At 38.5% G+C, this 22,357-nt stretch overlaps 2 protein-coding genes across 3 annotated transcripts; both read right to left on the minus strand.

The window, feature by feature from the left end:
• Nucleotides 1-501: 501 nt before the first annotated feature.
• Nucleotides 502-8,772, minus strand: LOC137927608 (polyhomeotic-like protein 1). The gene is made up of 8 exons (XM_068771364.1): nucleotides 8,677-8,772; nucleotides 6,418-6,588; nucleotides 3,641-4,049; nucleotides 3,079-3,170; nucleotides 2,800-2,884; nucleotides 2,357-2,529; nucleotides 1,979-2,198; nucleotides 502-1,863 (listed from the first exon to the last, which is right to left on the minus strand). The coding sequence occupies exons 1-7, from the start codon at nucleotides 8,770-8,772 to the stop codon at nucleotides 1,980-1,982; spliced, it is 1,245 nt and encodes a 414-aa protein (XP_068627465.1). The 3' UTR covers nucleotides 502-1,863; nucleotide 1,979.
• Nucleotides 8,773-9,572: 800 nt separating this feature from the next.
• Nucleotides 9,573-16,714, minus strand: LOC137927624 (polyhomeotic-proximal chromatin protein-like). 2 transcript variants are annotated; one of them, XM_068771377.1, is made up of 5 exons: nucleotides 15,175-16,714; nucleotides 14,459-14,606; nucleotides 14,292-14,382; nucleotides 10,396-10,504; nucleotides 9,573-9,898 (listed from the first exon to the last, which is right to left on the minus strand). In XM_068771377.1, the coding sequence occupies exons 1-4, from the start codon at nucleotides 15,273-15,275 to the stop codon at nucleotides 10,431-10,433; spliced, it is 414 nt and encodes a 137-aa protein (XP_068627478.1). In that variant the 5' UTR covers nucleotides 15,276-16,714; the 3' UTR covers nucleotides 9,573-9,898; nucleotides 10,396-10,430. The 2 variants fall into 2 exon arrangements, with proteins under 2 accessions (XP_068627478.1, XP_068627477.1); XM_068771376.1 differs by lacking the exon at nucleotides 9,573-9,898 and having other exon boundaries at nucleotides 9,925-10,504; nucleotides 15,175-16,710.
• Nucleotides 16,715-22,357: the final 5,643 nt, after the last annotated feature.

Consider the following 22,357-nt stretch of genomic DNA (forward strand, 5'->3'; position numbering starts at 1 on the left):
GCCGGCGCCGCGCGGCTGCTCCACCTCCGTGCCGGGACGCGCCGAGGTTCGTGAACAACAGGCGCAGGAGCGGCGCAAAGTGGATACAATAAAATATACAAAACGAATAGTCCGCGATTGTTTCGCCAACGAGAGCTTCACTCTAACTAGTGAGTGTACGCCGGGAGACTTCAACTACATACAAAACATTCACCGGCCGCTTCAATAGTTGAACCCTGGAGCTTAGAGTATGATATCGTACTGACCTGTTTTTGGTATCTAACGCACGTAAACGTAATGTTAACTATGTACACCGCGTCGCCGGCGAGCAGGCCGCGACCGTTCCCGAGGCTCCGGCACGCGCGCCCCGCGGCCTCCATGACAACGAGCAAACACGCGAAACGTGTCAACGGACCGCCCCCCCCTTGCCCCCTCCGCCCCAGCTCACACTTAACCACATTAGAACTTAGGTGCTAAAAGCGGCGTCCGCCGGCGCCCCAAAACGCCCCCCCCCGACCCAGGCACGCCACCCTAACCTAATTCCCTACGCACTAATTGATTGTGCGCGCTGCGCACGCGCTGTTCACGCGCTGCGCACGCGCTGTGCACGCTCTGCCCACGCGGCCGGCCCGCTGCGCCTGAGCAGTCGGTCCGCGAGACTGCTTATTCCACTTAACTTGGGCGTTGTACCCCCTAACACACTAACAGTAGAACTGATTCATTTTCATATTGTGTCAATAATAATAAAAAAACGTGTCCGGCACAAGTGAAGTGACGCAAACGACAGCTTAAATAAACAGACAATGATGAGCTGAGATGAGTGGGCGGAGTGGCACTACTAAAAACAAGGGTGTGGGGCGCCGCACGCACGTGCCGCGTCTTACTGCTACAGTAACCAACATAAGACAAAGTAATTTTTTTTCAATTTAATAACTCGCACGGCCGACACGCATCTCTCTCTGTACACGTCGGAGAAATGAGAGCCCCACAGTTAAGTTCGTACAGTTTCCTATTAAATATAAGCTTACAGGTTGTATTTTAATACAAAAAGTCCTTAATGCCTAACTTATTTTGTAGCCGTCCAAAGGGAATAGCACAAATATTATTCCTACAGTATCCTACTCGCTAATCTAAAGGTGCGTATAGTGCCCGGGGGCAACTTACATACATTGTTACGTACTTTCGGATCAAAATAACATCATGTCTAGAATGGCCAACTGTAGCCATCACGAACAGTTCATTGTCTATATTCAACAGCACGCTGTCCGTTCTGAGAGGTTCACTTCGGCCGCTTCTAATAGCTCACTGTCTGTTCTCGATCTGTGCACGATCACAAAGGCCGGCTGCGTCTATTTCCAAAGGCCCACCGCGCCGGCGTACAAGAGACCGCCGTGCCGCAGTTCAGAGCGGCTCACTGCGCGCGCGCACGCTTACAGATATTTGTTATACTCGCAATTACATAACATAGACAACTACAACACTTGACGAGCTTACGACTAATGACAGTTCTGTTCATTGTACAACTATCGGAGGGAGCGAGCCCCCCCCCCCGCACCACGTCACAAGTCATTAACAACGATTCACTGAGCACTCGTACAACTGAAACCTGGTTTCAGGTCACGTGTGCGGACACAGTTTAAATAAATTATTATGTAAAGCTTGAAGGACCATTAAATTCTAACGTTAAAGTACCGAATGAGATAACGAGAGTCCGACGTGAAGTGACCAACCCTCGGCGCGGCCGGTGCTCCTCGCCAACTGACCGTCGATCCGGAGGCACCGGCCGTCGCATTAACATTAAGCTATCTATACACAAGTACAACAATTGAACACTGAACGGTCTTCACCCGCGCCGCGCCGCGCCCGCCTCGCCGCCGCTACATTCTGCAACCAACGAACGTGTATTCGCAAACTGGAGGACTGTGACGCAGAGAGGGGAGCGGTCTGCCGCAGAAGCAGGTCCCGGCGGAGGACAGGGCCACGTTGAGACGCAACTTACCTCAGTCGTGGTCAGCGGAGGGCTGATCATTTTCCGGGCGCAGCGAGTCGATGCAGGCGACGATCTTGAGCGCCGGCCCGAGCTTCATGGACAGCGCCATGACCAAGTGCTCGGGTCTGATGAGGAGCAACGCTTCTCCGTCCACCTCCTGCATGAGGAACTCGTCCGCGTACCCGGCGCACCCCGGTATGTTCCGTATGAAGTCGCACACCTCCGTCACCTATATACATATACAGTGCCCCGGGTCAATATTATTATACATAAGTAAGATACATGTTTCAGCTTAACTAATTCAGACTTGAACAAGAGAGCCGGGCCTGCTGGATAATTGAACTATTATGAATGCACAAAGAGGTAAGGGTATCGACAACGTCTCACCGTCCATTTGTTCGCGTTGGGCATCTTGGGCTGTGCGGCCTCGTCCGGCGCGCACTCGGCGGAGCTCGTCTCCGGCTTCGCGGGCGGCCCCGGCGCCGGCTCCGACGTGTCCATGACGCTCGAGCTGATCCGCGAGAGGCCGGCGCCGCTGCTGTCCAGCATCTGCTTCTTGCCTACACCGAGGACAATCGACAAAGCTTATGAACCTGACGCAGTCTCTCCTGTCTTTTCTATCGACACAGCAGGTTCGGTGACGAAATGGTAGTTAATTTATATATAATTAAAAAAATTATTACTAATAAGAACAATTTTATTTTTCTTTTGCCGTACACTTTATAAGCTGTCTTTGACAGCGGAGGACAGTTTTAACTAGAGGAGGCTGTCGTTGCGAGTGCAGCGCGTGCGCACATCGCAGAGGTAGGTGTATGTAAATGTAAACTCACGCGGCGGTTCGTCCGGGGAGGGCAGTTTGTTCTCCTTGTCGTGCTCTTTGTCAGACGCGGCCCACTCGCGCAGAGGTCTGTTCACCTGCGGACAACAAACGCTTACAAACACGGTTTTGCTGAACCGACAATTCCATCGAAAGTTCTTCTGAAAGCGCGCACTACGCTTGTACTTGTGTATGGGTAGTTGTACCTAAGGGACATGTTGCCCAAAGGCCAGGTCGCCCCGCGCACAGACGACATTAAGTCGCGTACGAGTAAAAAAAACCATCAACTCACTGCGAACGGCTCCCCGGCTTCCTGGATGACGTACCCTTCAATGACGTGGGTCAGTATGTTTGGTTTGACCAGAGCCTTCGGCAGCGCTTTATCTAAAAACAACATTCACTTAGTTAATTATTAGTGTAGTTACATTTATTTTGATTATATGGTAATGCCAAACGTAGATGGTCTTATATATCAGCAGCTTTGACAGCACAAGAATTGTTTCGTATGTATATATTTCGTTATAAATAAATATAATTTTCTTAAATTTGATTTTACTTCTTGAAATCTTTTTACAGATTAAATTGAGAAGAACATGTGAATTTGTTTCAAGTTTTATCTAGTAGCTGGTTCGGGTCGACAATATTTATACATTAAATAAATCAATACTACAATGAAAGCGTATGAGCTAATAATACATTTGAAAGGTTTCAACGAATATGAAATAATGACTACATGAATTGACCCTCAGCGGGTGATGCGTGAACCAAACGAAAACAAACAGGCCAACATGAGAAGCGTCAAATAATAATAACATCGCCAACGATCAACAAAACTGAAATAGCTGCGCGCGCACAGACATGACACATGTGAGGATGGCGGAGAGCCGCGTGGTGGTGGTATGGTCGGAAGGAGGGAAGGAAGGCGCGCGAGTGTGGCTGCGGGGGCGGTGGAGCGGTGGGGGGCGGTGGTGGCGGTGGTGGCGCTGGTGATGCAGGGCCGTGACACATTGATATGAAGTATTTGTTAGACTCGTTACGTTTACCTAGTGAGTCGTGGGGCGGCGCGGCGTCGCTCGACCACGCACAAAACGTTGGCATAGAAAAAGTTACCGCTTTAGGGAGCGCATTGGTGCGAGACCGCGAGCGTTCAGCTTTCCGTTTTTTCGCCTTGGACTTGGTGACTACGGGAAACAACGCTTTCGCATTAGCCGTCGCGCACACGTCCGCGACGCAGACACACAGACACACAAACAGCAAACTCTCCTGCGCCACATCACATCACATCGCATCACATCGCAGTCGTTATTAACACACAGTGGAACAAACTCTCCCGTGCAGCAGTGCACGGTGTGGCCGTCAGTCGGCCGCAGGTGCACGTGCGACAGTAGAGGCATTATGCAAGACGGCGGCGGTGACAATCAAGCGCGCGTGCGCCACAACAGTTTTATCAGGAAATGTGCACCGGAAATGCAGCCTTCAACAAACACTCTCCACAACCCATGCGTCCGTATCCCCCCCACCCCCTGCAACTCCAGGGAGCAGAGACTGAGAGAGACAAAACCTTTCCATTTGCTCTTCTTTACATAAGGAGCGCGCTTAGTCTAACAAGTAAGACGAGAGTTGAAGGTGAGAATATGTCACATAAAACCAATTAGATGCATCCGAGTATTTAACTCTTGGACATCTGAACAATAGAGAAATGATTTATTTGTTAACGGACCAAAGCTTTTAATAAACTTATAGCGTACTGCATGTCTATAAATATGTATTGGAAATGACTCGACTTAAATATTAATTTTCAACATGCTTCGCTTTCAAAACAATTGTTGGATTGGGAATGGCCTGTGATTGTTTCGGACACTACTGGAATGCAAGCCAACAGTCTGCTGTGATGCCTAGGGGTACGGAAATTTTGTATTTACGAAATAGATGCGAATAAATGCGAAAATTACACATAAATGCGAATAAATGCGAAATATATGGAAGTGTTCGTATGATGGATTATTAAATTATTATCGTATCGCCCGAATCGCGACTCGCGTCAATTAAACTTGAGTGAAGTTCGTTTTGGACGAAACGGTCGACGCACTTTTTGGACACGAACTGACTCGACAGAACAAAAGCTTTCGAGTCTCTCTTGTTCGTTGCCTATCGCTCGAGTCGGGGATGTTGCATATGAGCACTCGAGCAGTGTTCATTTGTAACGCTTTAGGCACGCAAGTGTTTTACAAAAATATTTTTTTTTATGCTCTTAAAATGGGACGCCCTACGAAAGATTTGACAGATGGAATACTAGAATTTAAGAAAGATGGTCTGTATGTGTCCGACACAAATATTTTGATGTGCCAATATTGTAACATTTGTTTGTCTTAAGGACTATGAAGGAATTGATGAGGCAATGAAAACTATGTTGAAATCAGCAAGCGACAAAAGTTTCAGTAAGCTTTCTCTTCACATGAAATTAAATAAGACGAACGAGGCTTTCTTTCACAATGGCCAATTGTTTTCCCCATCTGCGGCTGCAAGTTCAACCACATTAAATATAAACGTATTGCTGGAAAGCTTTTCGAAAATTCCTTTTTTCCAAGGATTTCCTCAAAATGAGTTAATTGATGGGCATGCGCACTTTCATAGGTTAATTCTTCGGTCTATTAATATAAATGAAAACCCCAATATAAGGAACATATTGTTGGCTGTCAAATGCAACTTTCCGTCCTTTGCTGAAGCAGCATTACAGAGTATTTGGAGTCTAACCAACAGCGTGGACGCTGAATGCTTATACAGCATGTACAATGTCGTCGTAACGGACAGAAGAACGACGCTTAAGGAGTCAAATGTTGAAATTTCCACAATGATATCTTTTAATTAATTAAAATTGTTTTATGTTAAGACTTGTAAAAAATTACTAAACAAGTATTTTTGTTTAATAAATACCTAATTTACCCAAATTTTACAATTTCAAAAATATAAATGCGAAATTTATGCGAAATTTTTAAATTTTGAAAAATATAAATGCGAAATTGGTGATTTTTTTTTTTTGCGAAATTTCCGTACTTCTAGTGATGCCCTATTATTATAAATTTACACGTTCATTTTTTAAAGAATTTTTAGTGTATTAGTCAACAGAACTGACGGAATAAAATGCACAACATATGTCATTGTTAAGCAACAGTAAGGTAAGAATGCGTTCACGCAAAAGTCAAGAGTGCAGAAGGATTTTCTTGATCTTCTGTCGGTATGGTAAGATTCAATAATTTCGAATTCGTAAATAAAAATAATATTAGTTTTATTTTAGTTCAAATATATATAGTTTAACAAGAGATTTGTGTAACTTACAAAAAATTATAAAGTAAATAAGTATATAAATAAATTACAAGTAAACAAACAATATATTCATGGGATATAGCATCCACAATTTTTTTTTAATGAAATATAAGAAGCCGCATGTGATGGCCTCTTATTTGTTTAAAATTGTTTATGTTCATTGTAACATGTTCCTTACACTTGATTATTTAGCATAGTTGGTATAGCATTATAATAATTCTGTCCAGCGAATAAAAAATAGCATATTGTTTAGTGTACAATTGAAACAGCTTCATTGTGCGACAGAGAAATAAAAAGCAACACTAACCTGTGCGGTCAACTGAGGACCTTTATCCTCCTCATTCTTGACGTGGGCCACAATAGTTGCTTGGGGCTGCAACGGCAACACGGAGCCCTGCACCGGAGCAGCGATGAGGCCCACGGTGCCCTGCGTGGCCTGCAGCGTTAGTTGCGGCGAAGCGAGAGTGTTCGCCGACACCTATAGATAAGACAACTAAGCAGTTCTATCTACGTTAAGGTTTCTTGTTCGTATTCAGTTGGACGCGGCTCAGCAGGACCACTGTTTAGTAAACATTGATTCTATCAGAACAGGATAACGATCTGGCATCGCATGCATGGAAGGCTTTCAATTCACGTTTGGTATCTCAGTAACAAGTATGCGGGGAGATTGAATCATGCGGATTTCACTAGAGTAACCATGCACATCTCAGACATAGCACAAACGTTAGAACATTCAACATCAACACCACGGCGGGGCGACCGCAGCGATGCTTCCGAAGGTAATCAAACAATTAACAACAAGCCATAGATCGGTGCCGGGGCGTTACTAGTAACTATAACCAATCAGAACATGTTTCACAAAAATAAAAATAAAAGAAAGAGGTATACAGATCAGAATAATCAGAGACAAAGATATTATTTTGTTACACTACACTATTTAAGCGTTATTGGTTAAGTTCCTACCGATGTGCCAACTTATTATTTCAGTTGGTGTTACCACAAGGCACTACTTGTAATATAATTATATACTTAACAAAACTTGAAAACAAATTAGCATTCATTTACGAGTTAGCATTGTCCATTTATATCGAAGATGTTGTGAACAGAATCATTGGGCACAGGAATGTTTATATTGGATACAGTCTAATGATTAAAACGAGGCTCCACATAGCCCAAAGAGCAATGGGTCAGCTGCGCTCGGAGCTTTACTACGGGACCGTAACGGATGTGAGAAGATGCGGCTCGAATGTCTCGCGTCTGAAGTGGCAGAGGGCGGGGCGCAGCCGGAGGACGTCGGGGCCGTAATGTAATCAAGTGGCGACCACGAGCCGCCCGCTAGGCGGACCGGCAACGTGATCGGGGTCACAACAAGTCGCCGGATGCTGTTGGCCGTTGTATATATCTTTGGGCAGGCCTATGCCTAAGCGTCTATCGGCCGACATGAGTGAATATTGATTTTTATGTTTTTCAATTATTCTGCTAGATTCCTTATTGCACAGATATATCCAGCCCCCGGAGAATTTTGTGTCTCTCTCTACATTAGAGAAATCGCAATCTGATAGAAACATTTACTAATATATGGACACAGAATACAGAAAGCTGGTGTTCCGATACATAGAAAGCAATAGAGGTTCATCATGCCAAGTTCGAAGATGGGACTACCTCGTGCTGTAAAATTGCCGGATAGACCTGCATGAGAGGCGTGGTGATCAGCGGCGTCCCGTCCAACGTGATTGCAGACTGCCAACGCACGACCAAAATATTGTTTTATGTCTACACACTGACCAATAACAGAATTGATTTGATCGTGTTCAAATTACCGTTTGTGTTTTGGTAAAATTGAAGTTTAGTTTTGCACAAATGTGGACTTTCATCTTGCTTTCTATTCAGACCAGCTTATTATATTATTAAACGGATCCATGTTTCACAGCAAAAAGAGAATAATGAATTCAACCACTCCCGTACCAAAGACCTAACGACAAAGGTAACCTGTTAAGAGCCGAGCCATAGGTTGTTCTTTATGTTGTGAGAGGTAAAAAAAGACACCTCACACTTGTATTAACCCACACAACCATAAAGCGAAAGCGTGTCTAGGGTCACACAATAGCAAACAGTTTGCTAATTTTTTTTTAAGTTTAATTGTCAAATCAGGTCAACCAGATATGTTTGCATTTTTAACTGCGAACACTATTCAGTCAAAATAATTGCTTTCAATTTTAAATGATCCGACAACCATGAAGTTTTAGCGTAAATAAAGTATTTATGGCAAATCTGATCGATGGGCCTTTATAAAACATATCGCTGTAATTAAAAATCAAAATGTTGATTAATAAATATGAAACAGTGCATTATGTGCAAATATTTGGATAGAAACTTAAATTAAAATTCCATATCTGGCAACGCTATTTATTTATGTTACAGGCATTCCCATTACGCTAAACTAAGTGTTAGGTTCACACGGTATAAAACGGGACGGCGATATTAAAAGCCACGTTCATTGTAATGTGGCACAGAGCGGAGGACAGCGCTAATTTTTTTTTTTTTTTTTGAAGAAATAGAGAATCACCTGCGGCTGCTGTTGTAACGTCTGTGCCTGGGCAATGGAGCTCTGCGGTGTTTGATTAGTATTGAGCTGTCCGACCAGGGTTCCAGCTTGCGCCATACCCCCGAGTTGAAACGATTCATTATTACATTATATCAAGTATCGTTTATATCACATTCTTATGATAAATTTATAAAAACACTTACCGGATGAACTTGCTGCACCATGGATACGGTTTTTGGAAGTCCAGTCATGGACAGGGTCTGTGCTACAGAGCCAACAGGCAAAGTACCTTGTTGCATGCCAAGGGTTGAGCCTAAAGAAAATGAAATATACCATTATTCTTCTTACAGAAATACATGCCAGAATGTTCCTTTATTTATTTATTTTTATTTATTATTCTTTATTCTACACATTGGGATACATTTTAATAGTTTAGTAGGACAATACGCGGTCTTATCACACGAGGCAATCTCTTACAGACAAACATGGAAACAGAAGAAGTAAAAATATTGGGTAGTGAACGTGTACTTATGTATATGTTATATATATATATATATATATATATATATAAATAACATATACACTTAAAATAAATAAGTTATAATACATACATATATATTACGGTATAATACCTTGTTGTTGATAGTGCTGAACCATGTGCTGAGTTTGTTGTTGTTGTTGTTAAATCAGCTGCTGTTGTTGCTAGAATTAAAAATATTGAAAAATGGTTAATACAAGAGAATAAAATTTAAATGAATTTAATTTGAAATAAAAAATGACATTTTATATTTCAAACTAAAAATATAATGCAAATTGAACTATTAAAAATAAGTTAAATAAAAAAAATGGTTTAATGGATTCAGGCGTTACATTGCGGAAGTCCATCCTAAATAAGAAAGGACCAATATCTAGCCACCTCCGCACATGCAGTGGTTGTCGTGCATGAAAGTGCACCGCCCGCCAGCCCGCTCGTAAATGCGCATGCGACAGACAATGCAAACTACACAACCGCCACCGCAAATTCACTCAACACGTGCTTCACCCCTCCACGGGGCATCCTCAGGAGTTGTTACACAGATTAGTGCTAAACACCGAGTGACTGAAAAAAAATGGTATTACAACGGTAACATGCATGTCTTGCTGCTGCAATAGTGCTTGCTGTTGAAGGTTCTTACTGATCGTCTGCTTGTCCTGGACGCTGCTAATTTGTGTCATCTGACCGCTCGAGTTCATAACCAGAAGTCTGCAAAAATAATTAGTATTTACCTAAAATAATAGCAAGTGGCTAGAATTGTCTAGGATGCCCTCGTCAAGGATGACACGTATTTTGTTCACTGTCAACGTCTTGTCCAGCTACTTTCGTTGGCACCGTTAGGTATAAGACAGCTGGCTAAACACCCATTTAAGCATTGTTTTATAAAAAAAACACTACGTAATGTAATACACTTAACAGTGTTTGCCTGAACCAATGAACTGAAATAAAATTAGACTAAGCTCCCATATAATGCCATCCTTAAATTAAAAGAAATGAGTATTTCCAACCCGCACTGTTCAAAGAAGTGCCCACAAACTCGGACTATCTTTTTTGTGGTTGCTTATACAACTCCGATTGACATTCTTTTCGCTCCAAAGTGAGCACATACTGGAACGATTCCTGGTTCAAGTGGAAGCGGTTGATCTTTAGCATGTCTGTCGAATCTGTGAGGATATCCTTTGCAAATGTATGTGTATAATACTGACGGTTGTTGTGCTGTTGAATTTGGTGCTGCGTCTTATTAATCTGGTTGGCAGCGTTCTGCTCGGATCCAGGTGCTGGAGACGTGACGCATTCCTTCCTGCGGTGCTTGCCCTGGAATTCGAAAAACAATACAGCATTGCTTATTATTTTCAAAATGAATATGTATCACATAAATAAAATCTATTTTTAATATTTTTTTATATTGCTAACACTGCTGTCCAAGAGATATTTGCAGATTCTGCCGATTTGCGGTGGCGGGGCGCAGAGGGCACTTTGTCTAAGACCTTTTTTAAGGTGGAGAAGCTCGAGGGCTCCTTAGAAAGCCTTAACTTGGTCAGCTTGTGATGTGCTACATCTTTGCCCTCTATTATTAACTCAAAGAATATTTTAATAATATATTTTAATAATAATAGAAAAAAAAGCTTTTTGAAGCTACCACACCCGTCTGAGCAAATCGGTGTGGAGTTCTCCTGCCTGGAGGTAGGTGAGGAGGCTGCTCAACTTGCCACCGCGGCTGCCGATCTGGTAATTTATACCGACGGCAGCCGCATAGAGGACAAGGTGGGTGCGGCGTTCTGTGTCATGCAGGGCGCCGCACAGAAGTACAGCAAAAAACTCAAGTTATGAGTAATGCGCCATCTCAGTCGTCAAGCGGCAGCTTAGACTGGAAACGCTCGACGAATGGAATAGGAGGTATGTGGAAGGAGAGACGGCTTCGGTAACGAGAATATTTTTCCCGAATGCCACGCAGTCCTATCGCGTGCTCCGCAAAGTCGAGGTGGACGCGGTCTTGGCCCAGCTCTTCACGGGGCACGGGGTGTTCTCTGAGTACCTTCACAGGTTCAAGCTCAAGGAGGACCCCTCGTGCTACTGCGAACCGGGCGTGGGCCAGACCGTGGCCCACCTTGTGGCCTATTGTCCCGCACATGTAGGAATGCGCAGTGCCCTGGAAACGTCGACTAAACTGAAAGTAAATATGTAAAACATCGCCTTGATGATGGGCGACGACAACCTTCGCCCATCATTGCTCGCAGGGTTGTAAGTAATGCTATTATAAGGAACAAAACCAAATAGAAAAACTGGAACCAAAAATGAAATAAATGCACATGTAAACGAACTTATGAAATAATAATAGAATATAAGACAAGTCTAGCAATGTATTAAAAAGTTCAAATCCAAACAAATCTGTGATATCAAAAAATAAACTTAAAGATTGGAAAATAAGAATGTACCTAGCCACCTAAGAGTATAAAAGATGAGAAAAGGAAGGCGATGAAAGCAAGAAGGAATGAAAGAACAAAAATTGCAAGATATTGTGAAGGATAAAAGGAAAGAATACAAGAAATTGAGAAGTATGAAAGTGGGTGTCGAATAAAGATAAAACTCTGAAAGAGTTATGTGTAAATAAAGTCCCTGTCCCTAACTAGATAGGGGTACGAGAACACACGCACACGCACACGCACGCGCGCGCGCGCACGCACGCACGCACGCCCATAAAATGGTGCTGAAACATTGTCAATAATACTATGTAGACCAGTGATTCCCAAAGTGGTCTATATCGACCCCAAGGGGTCTATGACAACCTGCTAGCGAAAAAAAAATTTGGGGGTCCATGAAATGAAAATGGGGGTCCATGAAATGAAAATGGGGGTCCACGATAGTGGATCTCAACACATACACAAAATGACGAACACTTTCATCAATTACTCCTTCACACTGAAGTACGCTGGCTGTCGAAAGGCTTATGTTTGACAAGATTTTTTGCACTTTTTGAGACTATTTTAGAATTTCTGGATACTAAAGATAAAATTTTAAAAGAAAATTTAATGAAGAGGAAAACAGACATCGCCTATTTAACAGATTTATTTACAAAATTTAATATGGTTAATTTGCAATTACAAGGCGACAGTTTAAATTTGATTAAAACAAAGTCCATCTTATCAGCGTTTCTTGCCAGAGTTAAACTAATGAAGCAAAATATTGGACGGGGCGAATTTTCTCAGTTCCCCAATTTGTCACAGACAAGCTGCCAGGAAGAGGACGTTTCAACTTACGTTCAACATTTAAATGCCCTCTATTCAGATTTTGAATCTAGGTTTGAGGATATTTTGACTATGGTAATACCACCGTGGATAATTAATCCATATGGTGACAGAAGAAACGAATGTCATAATACAAGAGGAACTGACTGAACTAAGTACAAACGAAGAACTTAAGGTTTAGTTTAAAAACGGATATCAGCAATTCTGGCTGCAAAACAACATACCCGTTACTTATCCCGTATTATGGAATATAGCGAAGAAATTTTTAATTTCCTTTCCATCGTCATACCTAGTGGAAAGGGGGTTCAGCGCTGTTACCAATCTCCTAACGAAAAAAAGAAACAGACTGGACATCATTAGCCGAGGAGATTAAAGATTATCCCTTACAAAATTGACGCCAAATGTTGATAATTTATTATTAAAACATCGGGTTCATCCTTGTCACTAAAAATATTGACTAATTGCTTATGTTATTTTATTTATAGTTTATTTTATGTTACGTATATTTTACATAACAGATACAAAATTTTATTTTGAATAGTTTTAATTTAAATTCAATTAATAAATGTATAAATTAACATGTGTTTTTACTTTAAGTTTTTAACACTAAACTTCACTACAGTTAGAAATTTACAGGAAATCAAGATCAGATAGGTAGGTCTACCCAACACGGAATAACATGACAAGGGGTCTACGACACAAAAAATTTTGGGGAACTCTGGTGTAGACTCTAATCCCAAACAAAACTAGAACCACGGTGCTAAATCTTTTTTATATTTATTTAATTTTAAATGTCTGAACAACTAAATTCGAAAGTCATGGTTTCTATATTCAAATTATTAACCAAATTAAATAACTGAATATGTATGCAAATTTAATACATTTAGAATAAAATGTTTGAAAAAATCCAAAAAATGTGATGCCGATTTGTTAATTGTAATGATTTAATGCCCAGAAAAATTATAAGTGTATACATACTATAAATATCTACTGCACTATACTATTCAGTTAAATATTAACTTAGTTGATTTGATTTTCTTTTTATTTTCATCTAAAACAAGAATTGTCATTTTTCAAATGGCAGCACGGCATAACCATAAAAAACCGGAAACACTGGTTGGACACGCGGAAACCATCTTTACTTATATCGGATACAAAATATCCGGAAATAAAATAGGTCTCCGGAGAGGCACGGGAATGCGTTAAAACTGTGAGAGAAAGCTCTCGCGCGGTGAGCGGCTAGTGTGAAACTCCAAAACAATTATATTAAAGAAGCGATCAAATAAAAAGAGAAATTTAACACTTTAGCGTCAAGGCGGCTAATTAAATCGAAAAACAATTCGTCCCCCATAATTGTAGGCACAGGCATTCACATATTGAACCAATCACGAGACTCGAAACATTCACAACGAACTTTGTTAGAAACCTGTGTCCTGAAATGCGGTTAGACCTGCAAAATTTACTACAAAACTGAATAGTGCAGAAGTTCACAACCATCATTTAACTCATTAGTCAAGTCCACCTCGGCGCAGCGGGTGGGGCGCTTCACATAGAATCGGCTCAAACACACAGACTGTTCCAATTATTTTGAAACTGCATCAAACATTAACAACCAATTATTTAAGCTTTAATTTTAATTTTAGTCATATCGTTATTATATCTGTAGCATAATAATATAAATAATATATATACATGCCTATAATTTTTTAATAAAATTAAAGAATTCTATAATAATATCATTTTACATATACTATTAAAAATTTCTTTCAAAATTAGATAATAAAATGTGCATTGTGTTTTTTTTTACGTAATAAAATTTGTAGATCTAGATAAACAGTGAGGATGTAAAAACTCACCAGTTTGGCCTTGCAAGACTGGTTTCCCCTGCGTCGTCAGCTTATGCGGTCCTAGCTGGTTACTCTGGAACGGCTTGCCAGCTGCTATAACCTGTTAATAAATAACGCGATAACCATTTTGTGATTTATGTTATATATAATATTTTTGGGTTTGTATAAATACAAACTTGTATCTGCTGAGAGTTGATGTCAGGATGCAGAGCAATGTTCCCCGGCATGATCAGCTGACCCTGCGTGTTGTATAGCTGCTGCAGGTAGGTACTGTTCTGCAGCGGTTGCTGGATCACTTGGACACAGCTGTGGCACCATTCGGTGCTGGAAATGAGGATTTTGAAAACTAAAGCAAATGCAATTTGTGTGGTAATTTTTTTAATTAGTGTAATTATGGATCAGTCATATTTAAATAAAACTACCTAAATGGCTTTCATTAAATTATTACAACCGTTTGATATTTGTAATGTGTGTTTAACTCTTTTTAAACTTTACTAAGCCAACCTACGGAGATTAACAAAACATTATCGAGGAGCCGAAGCGGCAGGGGGCGGGCTGCATAGTACGTAAAACAGTTGGCCACTGCACTATGGTGCAATAAGGTCAATATCATATCAAAATTCAATAACTTTTTATTTAGTAGGAATATTGACATGAAATTTGAAATAGGTATAGACAAATAAGTAGAGATTTAAAATATATTAAAGAAATTAATTTTATATTGTTAAAAATAATTAATATAGCCACATAAAAAAATGTTTATAATATAGGAATAAACGAAACTTTACAAGCAAGAATAATTTATCAAAATTATGTATAAATTATAAAATTATTAATATCAACTAGATATATTCACTAAATATGTATGTATCAACAAAAAAAAATTTAACACCTAACATAAGTCTCCGATTGTGTAAGATGTAATGTGATGAAAAATATCTGAGTAGCTGGTATCAGTGTCGCTCGATGAATTGCCTGATATAAAAGTCTCATCCTTCTGGCTTACACCGGTATCTTGCTCTTCACTCGCAAAGACTTCTTCCTCTTGTACACCTTCAGATGGCCTATCTTCATTGATAGTGATGGTCGTTGTTGAACTGCAGTCTGTTTTCCATGACAACAACATCTCTGGCTACAATGATATTTCGTGCTGTTGGATCATACATACGATAGCCCTTGATATTTTCAGAATATCCAACTAGGAACATCTTTTTTGCTTTCTTATCCCATTTTCTTCACTTTTCTTTTAGGACGTGGACCATGGCTGGACTGCCAAATATTCACAAATGATCCAACTTCGGCTTTCTGCCCATCCACAATTCATAAGGTGTAGTATTCTCTTTAATACTTGCTGTTGGTGTATGGTTTTTAACGTACACGGCTGTGTTTTCAGCCTCTGCCCATAGAAATTTCTCAAATTGAGCATCAAATAGGAAACAATGAGCTTTCTCAACTATTGATCTGTTGTATCTCTCACTTAGTCCATTCTGCTCTGGTGTGTAAATGTTTGTTTTCTGATGAACTTTACCACATTGCCTCAAATAGTTTTCCATTTCAGACAAACAAAATTCACCTCCATTATCAGACCTTAATGTTTTTATTTTCTTTGACTGCTTGGTCTCAAGTTCTTTATACTGTTTAAAATATTTGAAGATTTCATTCTTCTCTTGCAGAAAATAAACTGTGCACATCCTACACACTTGCTCACATTTCACAACATTTAATCTGTATACACCATTCTTCAGTTTTGCCTCGCCAATACAATCATTCTGTGAGTTATAAATCAAACAACCATGTTGATTAAATTCCACTCTGTTTCCGTTAGAAATTATTCTACTCACTGATAGCAAATTAGTGGTGAGGTTTGGCACATACAAAACATTGCTTACATTTATCAAGACTGTTACTTCCGACACATGTCGTAATCTGTACGTCTCCTGAGCATTCAACAGGCACTATCGTTTTATTTGCTACGATAATCTCCTTAACTTTGGGTTGATAACAAACATTCGACAACAAATTCATGTTGGAAACCAAATGAGTACTACTTGCGCCGGAATCCAAGCGCCAGTCGGTTTGACTGAACTCACTTGTAAGAAAAACTGCACTGAATGCATTTGTCTTCGCTTATTCTGTACGTGGGCATTGATTTTTAAAGTGCCCGTTTTGCTTGCACTTATAACAACGAATTGTCTTTGTCGTTGTATCGTTATGGCCGCCATGATGGCTGCTACCGGCGCTACCAACACCACCACTGACAGTGCCCGTCACCGAATTCGTTCGGTTTCCGTTTCCACTGCTGCCGCCATAATGTGATTGATTTTTGTAGCCGCCGCCATATTTATGCTACCTTTTTTCCAGCGATGAATGCACTTTCCGACTTCGCCTCAAAACTCATATCCAACAATTTTGTTTTTATAACGTCCGCACTTATGTTGATGCCTGAGTGTTCGATTGCCATAATCATTGGTTCGAACTTCTCCGGTAATTCGGCTAACATGAGCGATCCTATCCACTGGTCGTTTATTTCGAAACCAATTCCTTTCAGTTGCTGTGTCGTTTCAATTAGCTGGTCATCGAGTCGCAGTTTTCTAGACGAATATTGATGAGGTTTCTAAGCGAACTAATTTTACGTGAGTATCCAGAATCGTCGAACATATTTTTCAAAGTTCTCCACAATTCATATGTTGTTTTACATTGCTTTATATGAACATATAATGACGCATCGATCGTAAGAATTAGTTTTGCTTTCGCCTTCATATTATCTTCTGCTTTTTGAACCGACGTAGCAGTTTCTGCTAATGGCTGCTCGATAGTGTCCGTCATGCCTTCCAATACTAACACGTTTTTCGCCGCAAAACACCAGTCGTCATAATTCTCGCGACCTTTTAACTTCGGGACGTTTACTAAGAAATAAGTCGACATTTTTAAACTTATTGCACTGAATTATAACTGAAAAAAATAATAATATTTCGTGTCCGGGCCCATAATAGGGATATTCACTTATATTCGATATATCGAATTTACTCGATGTTTCTATACGATATATCGATATAAATCGATGTTTTGACAAATATTGTTTTCATTCGATATATCGACATATTTTAAAAATATCGGATCGATTAAAAAAACGAATGCTTACTCATAATGACAATAAAAGCGAAGTAAATTTTAACTTTACTCAATGATTTCTATTTTGAATCAATTTCATTAACGTAGTGACATCTGTGAACGAGCACAGAGCCATAGAGCAGCTTGCCGATCAACACTGAAAACCCGGAGAATTGAAGTAAGAAGAGCTATCTAGTATAATGAAAAGTTAAAAAAGTGTCCACCTGTAAACAGCAAATAAATAAATAGTCAAATGTAATTTAGTAAATTCTTAAATTCGTAAATTTCGAATTTCTTAAATTAAAACATTATGAGTTGGTCCTCCTTCTACTTCTACCCTCCATAATCCTACTGCTACTATGCTACTATATAGCGCCGTTTTTATTCCTTCCATTCGCTATTGTGACGCCAACTTAATTTGCTCCCTTTCAGAGGACATTTTTTAATGTACTGAGTTGGTTCTCCTCTATTTAATTCTCCGTGACTATCTGCAGACGTACAATAATTATTGTACATGTATCATAATCTCATGAATTTTTCAATCCTCAATCCTAAGCGTACAATCTTGATAAAAATACAATAATTTTAAACAATAGCAATTTTCTATATAAAATAATTTATAAAACAAGTTTTTAAATATTATGTATTATTCCGCCAAGAATACTGGGTAAATGTTTCCTATTATGCCAAATAGACAGCGTAACGATCGCCTTGTGTTGACAACATCAGCCATAATACGAATTTTTTTGATCTGCATTTAATATGATTGGTTAATTTAATAGTTATCAGTGTGTATGTACTGTACAAGATTGCCTTCAAATACCTAACTATTGTAGGAACTTCTGTTCCATCCGAACGTTTATTCTCAAAGGTTCCCAAAATTCAAATAGTAAACCAACAAGAAATAGAATGAAAGGCAAAAAGCTAATAAACTTTTATTCCTACAAAGTCTGCCTAAAGAACATTGGTCTTAAATGAGTAAGTAAGTAAGTGAAAGTTTTCTTAGTATTTAATTTCAATTTTTTTACTGTTTTTAAGTATTAGATATGTAATAAGTATACAATAAATAAAATATTTCAACTATAAATTTGTTTTTTCGCTTACAAATGTATAAATCATCTCACTACTGGTACTAGAGTAAGCTACAATTCTAGTAAAGCAACACTCATATGTTACTCTAGTTCTGATTATACTTTCATATTGAACATATAAACGACAACAAACTCTTTGCGTTTTATAAACTAACTTTTGTAAAAATATTCGATATTAAAAAAATATCGATGTTTTCAAACGATATATCGGAAAACATCGATGTCAAGTACCGATATTTTATATCGATTACATATATCGATATATTTTTTAAGTGGACACTCCTAGCCCATAACCAATTAAAACGCTATAGGCGGTTTGCAATCAACTAAGTACTTTTATTACAGATTATACATATATCGTTAGTTCACAACTAAGGCCCTAGATGACGCTAGTGATAAATAAATATCATTTTGTTACATATTTAACAAAAAAAAAAACAGTAGTGTCGTCTCAAAGTCAAACAGACCGGGTAACTAAAGTGGAACTAAACCAGGACACTTGATGAAATAAACACCACAAACTTTGTTGGGGTATGTCACTATGTACAGATACTAAAGTACAATTAAACAAAGATGTTCTTTTTCAAACGTTATGTATTGTAATTTGTTCCCTAGAATATATAATTTTGTATTTTTTATTAATTATATGACATATACCCTTATATTAAATCTATTATAAATTCTATTTTATATATGAAAATAATGAAAACACGTGTCTTGTGCTAATATAAATATTAATAATTTTTATTTTCAGAAAATCAGTTCAAACGACAGCCCGGCCGTATATAAAATACAATCGTATTTGTTATACCATTTAAAACATAGGAACAGATGTAACAATTTTAATGTTTTTTAAGTATGTTTAAGTTTTATTATAAAAACATAAATAATTAAAAAATAGTTTAATCATTTTGTGCTCATTTTAAAACCTGAAATCTGCTCTAAAAGTTCCACAAAAAAAACTAAAGCACATAGCCAATTTACCCGAGACATCAGATATAGCGTTTCTATTACTTTCATAGTTCGAACTACCAAGGAGTGAAACACCCCCTCGGCCTCGTTGTTTCCAGACAACTATAACTTAGGAGCCTTCAAGTCAGGAGTGAATAGGTTTCTTCTAGGCAATTATGTATCATCATAAACCTCGTGAACGCTCAACATCAAGCGAGATAGAGGTCAAATGCCGTGCCTATAATCGATACAAAAGCCACGCGTCTTTGCCCATATAATTAAAACAGCGATGTCATCAATTAATTTAAATTCACCAATGTTTACACACTGTTCTTTAGGAGGAAACTGAATCTTATAGTATTGTTCTAAAATGTTAAATTCATTCGCCTGAAAAATACCTATATCTATATACCCTGTGCCTTGTTTTTTTTTGTAGACTAAACCTAGAGGTATACAGCTTTTCCTTATATTAAAACCGTGTTGTAATATTCCATAATCGCTAAGCTTAGCAGGTATTATGGTACGCAGAGGATACTGCTGTCTATCCACTAGAAATTTATTTGTGAGCAATGGCAATCCTGTAAAATTAATGCACAAAGTTTGAAATATATAAGATCGTACTTCATATAATAACTAGACTCCTTTAATCAAAAATAGAAAGGAAAGGCCTTAACTCCTGGAACTAGTAAACTATTAACTGTGACAAAGCTATATATTTCACATGATCTTGAAACCGGTTACCTATAAATTGTTGAACTATTTACACATAAAGAAGAACAATTACGCTAATTCCAATTACTGTAATAATACATTAGCAAAACGAATCAATGGCACTCTAGTAACTTGTACAACACATTGAATGAAGTTTTATAATATAATATGACCCTCTCCCTGTGTAAAAATATTTAAACATTATATAGAGTTGGTACGCTTTCGAATTCCAACATCACTTGTTTTAAAAATCATAAGGGATTGTGATTTAAAATATGTCTAAAATATATTTAATCACTACATTTACATACTGACAATATATGAGCTGTTTTAGCGGTAAGCTAACAAAGCATTACTTTCTTAATAATAAATATTATTTAGGGGCAAAATGTCCTGACCGAATAAACACAGAACTTCCGCCATCGAGGCATTTCAGTGAAGCGATAAAAATTCTTGCAAAAAAATTATTAAAACGCTCTTTCATTTCGTCCAGCGTTTTATTGACGTATCAATCAGTGGTCGGCCGGTGAAAGATGCCGTCAAGCAAAGCCAATGGAAGGCACTCCTGATTACCGATCAAACAACATCTACCTAATTAAACCCTTATATATAATTGAACACAGCACTTTTGAGCTTTTCCGATCCTTACACTTTGTTCATTAGCTGTCAATTAATGTAGGATAAACTTCAGCTTATTTATTTAGGATAAGCTATTAACCTGTCATATAACAATTGAAAAAAGAAATTAATGTAACATATCTCAGGATGATACAATTTATACAGGGTGATTGGAAATATGAGTTGCTTTAAAGCTTTTTGTGAACAAATCAACTAACATTATCTCCTTTAAAAGTTTGCCTATAACCAGCCACGCTGTACATAAGCTGTAAGACTTCCAAGCCGTTTACATTTTGGTGTAACACACCTCGTCAAATTAACACAGAAAAGTATTGAACATTTTATACAAAGTGGTCTATACAGTGTTTTTGAATAAAGATACAAACTGATCAGAGAGTTCAACTGCCATAACTTAATACTTGCAATATGTGTAGATGTATTGTTATGCCAATCTGATATTTCAATTGATGTAACGATTCAAGCCGAGGTCTCCGAGGGAGCCTTCGAAGTACCTCACGTAAACAAGGCTTAGGCTAAACGCTCTCCCGCTCTCTTCTTTTTCTCAAACCTGTGAAATCAATTAAATCCAATAAGTCAGTGCTAATAATTACGTCTTAATATACAATGAAGCTGTTAATAATAGCAGAAACAGACTCCTTTTAGATCAAAGAAATAAAATATTAAGTACATAAAAAAGTGACAGACATGATAAATAAAGGAAATAAAAATAAACTCGTGACGCCTAAATTTCGCCTTTTTGAACGAATCCTTCATGAATACTTAGTATATGTAATAAGGTTCCACAAAATATCGTAGCCCTGCCTTTTCTTATTTTTAAATCTATAATTAAAATATATTCTCAAATAAATCTTATTATAGCATTCAAGAATTGTTGGTTGATCGAAATACGTGGAACTTTTGACTAATTTTTATGCCTAACATTATAATGTACACATTAAAAATTGTTAAATTTTATTTAAAAAGAGAAACTATCGAGTTACTTGCATTTCGAAGCGGTGGTAGCTCACTACTTCTTTTTGTGAAATTATCGACGATTAAAAATAAGCATGTAAATGCCTACTTGAATAAAGATAACTTCGATTTTGAATTAGTAATGGTAGTTGAGCATTAGCCCAGAGCCCGGTAGAAGACTGAGACTTGCGATCGTAAATCACGAGTTCGGTTTCGGGGATACAATCTTATATAATTAACACTGTGTGCATTAATTATATAAGATTGCCACTGCCCGCAACAAGTTTCCAGAGGAAAAACAGTAGCATCCTCTGCGTACCATTATATACTGCATAATTCAATGCAATCGCCAACCAGCCTGCCAAAAGTGGCGATTGCAGTATGTCCACCAATACAGCCTGTGGGCCGAAACGACAAAATTGGTAACAAGTTTTACTTACAGGTTGTGTTAGTTACGGATTAGTATTTTACACATTTTAAAGATAATAAAGAAGAATTCTAAATTTATAAAGATATTTAAAAAAAAAATTCATTATGTAAACTTACTTTTGTACTAGTTGCATGGTACTAACAACAAAGGTTGGCGGTTTAATAATACAAAATAAGCTCGTCAGTTAAACC

Source organism: Battus philenor, unplaced genomic scaffold, assembly GCF_028537555.1.
Source record: "Battus philenor isolate CCGP_79_NKW_IND1 unplaced genomic scaffold, ilBatPhil1.0.hap1 SCAF_35, whole genome shotgun sequence".
NCBI lineage: Eukaryota > Metazoa > Arthropoda > Insecta > Lepidoptera > Papilionidae > Battus > Battus philenor.